This window comes from Myotis brandtii, unplaced genomic scaffold (assembly GCF_000412655.1).
Source record: "Myotis brandtii unplaced genomic scaffold, ASM41265v1 scaffold48, whole genome shotgun sequence".
NCBI lineage: Eukaryota > Metazoa > Chordata > Mammalia > Chiroptera > Vespertilionidae > Myotis > Myotis brandtii.
In genome coordinates this window covers 8,465,820-8,472,539 of record NW_005368341.1, presented here as the reverse complement: position 1 = coordinate 8,472,539, position 6,720 = coordinate 8,465,820, and the positions used below count along the sequence as shown (strand labels likewise).

At 36.8% G+C, this 6,720-nt stretch overlaps 1 protein-coding gene across 1 annotated transcript; it reads left to right on the top strand.

Moving 5' to 3' along the window:
• The first annotated feature begins 718 nt into the window (after nt 1-718).
• Nucleotides 719-6,435, top strand: STEAP1 (six transmembrane epithelial antigen of the prostate 1). Its single transcript, XM_005876117.2, has 4 exons — nt 719-822; nt 2,723-3,235; nt 3,808-3,972; nt 6,099-6,435. The coding sequence occupies exons 1-4, from the start codon at nt 742-744 to the stop codon at nt 6,354-6,356; spliced, it is 1,017 nt and encodes a 338-aa protein (XP_005876179.1). The 5' UTR covers nt 719-741; the 3' UTR covers nt 6,357-6,435.
• Nucleotides 6,436-6,720: the final 285 nt, after the last annotated feature.

The window sequence follows — 6,720 nt, the reverse complement described above, 5'->3', positions numbered from 1 at the left end:
CAACCATTTGAATTTCATATACTAGTAGACACCTAGGTCATACATTGTACCACTAGTTTGACAAAGTAAAGCAGTTTCTCTTGACACAAGGGCCCTGGATGGAGATTATAATGTAAAGTTTAATGTGTAAATCAGTCACTAACTGTATTCTAATTATATTTTATCTGCCACTGTAGTCCTCATATGAGGAAATTGCCGCGCCAGCATGGCCAAGGGTGAACCTGAGTGGGGGCGGCTGAAAGGCTTAGAAAAGACAGACAAGAGAATGAAAGCCGGGTCTCGGTGGGACGCTGCTTCTCTGATGGAGAGACAGCATCAGTGCCCACAAGCCGTGTCTTTATTTTATAGCAGATTCCACGAGGCAAAGTAAGGGCGTGGTCAAGATGTTTACAACATTCTCATTGGTTTTGATCCTACTCAATTACATGCACCTGAACTCTATCAAGCCCACATCACTCAGGCACATGGGGCCACGTGTTCGGACCATAGGTTCAAGCTTACAACTATAGCTGTTGGCTGTAATTGTGCTGGGAGGGCCCTGCCCTCCAAGCTGGAACTTGCACGTGGCCATGAGTGACTGTGCCCTCTCCTCAGTCCAAGGCTTGAACCTGTCCAAACACTGTAGCCGCTCCCCACAGGAAACTGCTCATGTTGCCCTGTCAATATCATAAAGAACATAGACTTGAAGAAGATAATTATTTTTATTTTCATAGGTGGCTGAAGCAATATTTTATAGAATCAATGGAAATCCAACAAAACATCACAAACCAAGAACTTTGGAAAATGAAGCCTAGGAGAAGTCTAGAAGAAGATGATTATTTGGTAAAATAATAATTAAAATCCATAAACATAACTCAAATGCTCTTCTATATCTCATGGTGCTGTAAAAGTGATTTTTCACCCTCGTCTGCTGATATTTTCACTGATTCATGTCACTGATGTTGTGATGGGTGCAGGTCAGTGACATATAGGAGAGAAATTGTACCTTGACTGACTGCCATGGACTTAGCTGAATAACCTTGAATGAGTCACTGAAAACCCTGGGTCTTGGTCTATCAGTAAAGTGAGAGAGTTAGACCATATCGTCTCCAACGCCCTTCCAATGTTTTCTAACATCCTCAATGCATCTGTTTCAAAAGAATCGCCAGTGCCCATATGACAGTTGTGCAAGCATGCATTTTTTAATGGGCACCATGGTAGTTTACCAAGAGATCATCAAGTTAATTAATGTTCACTGTTTAACCAAATGCATTCAATTTTAGAATAAGAACCACTGGTCCCAATTTTCCCCACCTTAAGATAAAATGTTTCTGACTACATTATCAACTGAAAAAGTGGTGGAAATTTTTTGTTTTAAACTCTTTTTACCTTTCTAAATGATCTCAACTCAGTTTTAACAGAAATTATGAACTTTACCTTGATTATTTTAATAAGCAAAATAATTAAGATATAAGCACATGCTTTATAAAATAAATGTACGTAAAATGAAATTATTTTTATTTTTCAAGTTAACTGCCCTATTTCCTGTTCCGTAACTCTTTACCCTTAACCAGAAAATTGATCTCAGTTGATTGTACTTAGAGTGTTTTAATGTGAAGAGATGACAGATGCTGTGTCATGCTCAACTCCCTTCTAACTGGAGTAATTGGAAAAGACATTGGATGTAATAGTGATTTATTACTGGAAGTTAAAGTCAAATGGTGAGAGGTCATTTTTAAACACCAAAAATTATAGAGAACTGTGTGAAGTAAAGTTACCATGCATAAAATGAGGAAATGAGCAAGTTAATCACTAACATTTTGAGCATTAAAATGCTAAGGTTCTACATATAGAGCTATAAGAAATGAGTAATACATATTGGGTGAGAAAGTAAATTCATAAAGTAACATAATAAAGAAACACCGATATAATTTCTCATTTTGAGTTTTTTGTTTTTTGGGGGGTTTTTTTGTTTTTTGATTTGCTGATATATCAGTCAGTTGTGGAAATGACAAAATATTCAATTTAACCTTCTTTGGAATTGTTGACTAACTAGAAATATAACTGAGTAAAGAAGTATAACTTTCTCAGGAAATAGATCATCCCTATGGGATTTAACTACTAATATAGCCTTTGTACTTCTAATAGACTGTTTGTCCATCATTACTTACACCAATGAGATAATTTAGAAATATGAAATCAAGGTTTAAGACTACTATGATGGAAATTATAAATTTTTTTCTAATAGTAATGACCATATTAGTCTTAATCTCCTGCACTTGAATTAATGAAGAATTCACTCTTCAGTTTTTTGCCAAGAGTTACCCAGTAACCAATAAAAATATTTTAAAATACATACAACTGTTACAATTTACAACTGTTATTATTTTTACCAAAGATTACTGGATGTTTTTTTGTTTTCAGTTTTAGTTTCCCAGTTGCATTATTGCATCCTTTTATGCCTTCAAGACAGAAGCACATGGCCTAAGCTTTAGTGGAGATATCTGAAGCATGTATTTATTTTGAAAAATGAGCAACAGAAACTAATAGAGAACCCCAAAGTAGCTACATGCACCTTTGATCAGTGCTACATAGACTATGCCATCTCTTCAGCTAAAACCAGTATCCAAAAACAAGGTTCTGAATGGCCATTTTAACTGAAAAGCACAATGAGCAATAAATAATTCGTTCAAGGAAATCCCGTTGTTTAAATTTGAAGATGTTTGTTTTCTTTTCTTCCTAGAATAAGAACTCAGGAGAGACCAGCATGCTGAAAAGACCTGTGCTTTTGCACTTGGACCAAACAGCCCATTTTGATGACTTTGACTGTCCCCAAAAGCTTCAGCGCAAACAGGAGCTCTTCCCAGAATGGCGCTTGCCAATTAAAATCGCTGCTGTCGTATCCTCTCTGACTTTTCTCTACACTCTTCTGAGGGAAGTAATTCACCCTCTTGTAATTTCCCATCAACAGTATTTTTATAAAATTCCAATCCTGGTCATCAACAAAGTCTTGCCAATGGTTTCCATCACCCTCTTGGCGCTGGTGTATTTGCCAGGTGTGATAGCAGCAGCTGTGCAGCTCCGTAATGGAACCAAGTATAAGAAATTTCCACGTTGGTTGGATAGGTGGATGTTAACGAGGAAGCAGTTTGGGCTGCTCAGTTTCTTTTTTGCTGTACTGCATGCAATTTATAGTTTATCCTATCCAATGAGGCGATCCTACAGGTACAAGTTGCTGAACTGGGCGTATCAACAGGTAGGATGATGAGATGGACAGTATCACTTAACCAAAAAGTCTAAGTCACCTAACAGATGAACTCTTTGTCATGTTAATATCAACACCTCCGACCCCTGTTGAAACCCTGTGCTGAGAAAGTAATCTGCATTTCAAAATGTTTTATTATTAACCCTTTATTGGGGCTTGGTTGTATAGTTTTACATCGAGGAATGTATTTTAAGCTGAAAGTTTAAACTGCAACTTTAACAATACAAACAAGTGTTGTGTTCATGGACACAGCCACATTTCCATTTTCTACCACCCTCACAAGATTACTTTTAATGCTCACTTTTCTTATTTTCTGTTTATTTACCCGTGTGCATGCACATTACAATTCTAACCATAATTAATATATAAAAAAAAACAGTTACATCAATGTTGCATTCAAGAAAGTGACTAATAGTTCCTGTGTCATTCCTTTCAGAGGAATGCAAAAACAAGTCATAATTGTGTAGAGGCCCCAGTTATCAGGCCCTCCATAGCAGCCAGAGTGAGTGTAGGAGGGGGTGCATGTGCGGGAGCTACTCATTCCTCTCTTCACCCTCTGGTAGGTCCAACAAAAGAAAGAAGATGCCTGGATTGAGCATGATGTTTGGAGAATGGAAATGTATGTGTCTCTGGGAATCGTGGCACTTGCAATCCTGGCTCTGTTGGCGGTGACATCTATTCCCTCTGTGAGTGACTCTTTGACATGGAGAGAATTTCACTATATTCAGGTAAATGATGTATAAAATGCTTCTGTTCCCTCAGAGCGGTCAATCTTTTCATGCTTATAATATCATCAAGCATACTGACTTTACCCCATAGAAAATAACAAATGGTTTGCCAGTAGCCAAGATCCTACCACTTGTTCCCATTAATACTGTGCTCTCCTATAATTTTTCCCTATTGCTGCTAAATAGAAGTGTTTTCTAGACATAAATAAAAGGCATTACTCAAAGAGAAGTATTTCTAACATTTGAAATGTGTTAGCTATCCATCTAATAATTTTAAATGTGATATTTTAGAAATTTAATATTTATGGGTTTTTTTACTTCCCCCCCAAAAATAAAAATATTCTCTTGCCTAGCATCTAATTTTATTCATCCCTTTTAAGTTACATAGCTTTGTACTATCCATAAAAAAGCATCTCTCCTTGAAATATGGAGTTATATCTACCAAGGGTATTCTAATACCTAATTGTAAATGCTGCTTTTTCCAAGTTACATTTTATGTAGCTTACTCACTTGAAGCTTCTCAATATTTTTGGAATTCAAACCATTTCAGATTTACTGAGGTTAATCTCCTAGTAGTAGATTACACCATAAAAAGAGCTATGTGCCAGAATTCACAAGGGGATTTATGTCAGACAAGATTCAAAGGACTAAAATTAATTAAGCCATAAGCACTCCCAAGAGTTTTAAAATTATATAGCTTTACCTTGTATGGGTAGACATCTTTGTAAATTCCCACAAAATCAGACATTCCCTACTATCCTTTGTACATGGTCATACTCCCACAAACACTCTATCAGGGCATCTGATTAGGCTGAAAAGCAAGTCTCCATCTGAGTCATTCCACTGTGGCTTAGAGATGGTGCCATGTTTTCCAAGTGCAGTGTGTGTTGATTTTGTAGGTTCAGCCTGATAGCCATTGGGGTTCTCTGGTCCTCATTAATAACTTTCCTCTTACGTTGCTCTGCCTGCCACACACATGCTGAGCACCACTGCTCAGATCGAATCAGGAATGCAAGCACTGCGTCTTGACAACTAAGCCCATTTCACTACGTGCACAACGCCTACTTCATAATAAGTACATAATACACATTTGGTAATTTAATCTTCAACAAGTCACATGTATTTTTTCAATTAATAACCTAGAAACTTCTCATTTACAGTCCAAGAACTGATTACTCTCCAATTTATGTTGGAGATTTTTATCTAAAAATAGAAACTTAACTATTTGTATTCATTGGGGTTTAAGGGTACTTACTGCTCAATAATTGTGAGTTGGATTTCTCCTGGCAGGCTAATGACCATGTCCAGTAAGTGAATAGAAGTCAAAAGTTATCTAGAAGAGCTATCGTCAGGATGCCGTAAAATTATTTAGGTGAACAACTATTTTTAAGCAACTTTATCAGGATGGTGCCAAGTATCCCAATGCTAGCTGAAATTTTTCTCCACATCTTCATTATCTCTATGTCTGGCTCAAACATTGAAATGATTGTTGGTATTTTCCCACTTAATCAGAATGTTTGATTTTTTTTAACATAGGCCAAGATAATTTGTTTTAGTATTCAGATACCAAAATCAAAGTCAATCACTTTGGTTGCCTTCGCAATTAATAAAGATCACTGAGGTCGAATTGATTTTTGCACTAATCTTCAGTCAACCCACCACTCTTTGCTGAGCACCTAAAAGGCACAAATCATTGTGTTGCTTCTGTAGGGGTCCTGTGATGAGTAAGAGGGCCCCTGGTTTTAGATGTCTCTTGATAGGCAGAATTAAGGCGAATGCACAAGAAACAAACCATCACAAAATAAATGTCATAAGAGAGATGAACAAAGTGTGGAGAAAGGGAAGACAGTGTTATTGACTGGCTGAGATGGAAAGGAAGGGGGTTGTGAATGTTCTTAATTTAAATAGCCTGGAGACAGAGGCATTACCCAAAAGTAGGAGTAAAGTGGGGACATGTTAAAAAGAATGGAAAGGTGTGAGTGGACATTGTTAAGAAATGTAATAAGAAAACCATTACAGATGAATGAAAGAATTTCCTAGCAACAGAACAGATCCAGATTAAGTAAGATGGAATAAACTCTTTTGGAACCAATCTTCACCAAGATAATTTTTTTTTTCTTTTGCAGAGCAAGCTAGGAATTGTTGCCCTTCTACTGGGCACAATACATGCATTGATTTTTGCCTGGAATAAATGGGTCGATATAAAACAATTTGTATGGTATACACCTCCAAGTTTTATGATAGCTGTTTTCCTTCCAATTGTTGTCCTGGTATGTAAAGCTATACTATTCCTGCCATGCTTGAGAAAGAAGATACTGAAGATTAGACATGGTTGGGAAGATGTTACCAAACTTAACAAGATTGAGATGTCTTCCCAGTTGTAGAATTACTGTTTACAACGTTTTTGTTCAAATTTGATATATTTTATCATAAATATTTCCAATTTGTATTTGCTTAATAAAAATAACTACTGAGGGTCTTAATATATCTGTGTTCCTGAGTGATGAGTTTAAAATATGTGTATATCAGAGTTGATTCAAAGCAAGAAATAAAATCATCTTAGCACATTCTCTATTTTCAGTAAAGTTGAATAATCACATCTGATTTGCCAGACTACATAATGTTATCCTTCCTATATAACAAAAGCCTAATATGCAAATTATCCTGTCGGGCGGTTGTTCGACCGGGAGTTCGACCACTCGCTATGATGTGCGCTGATCACCAGCGGGCAGCGCGGAACATGGCAGG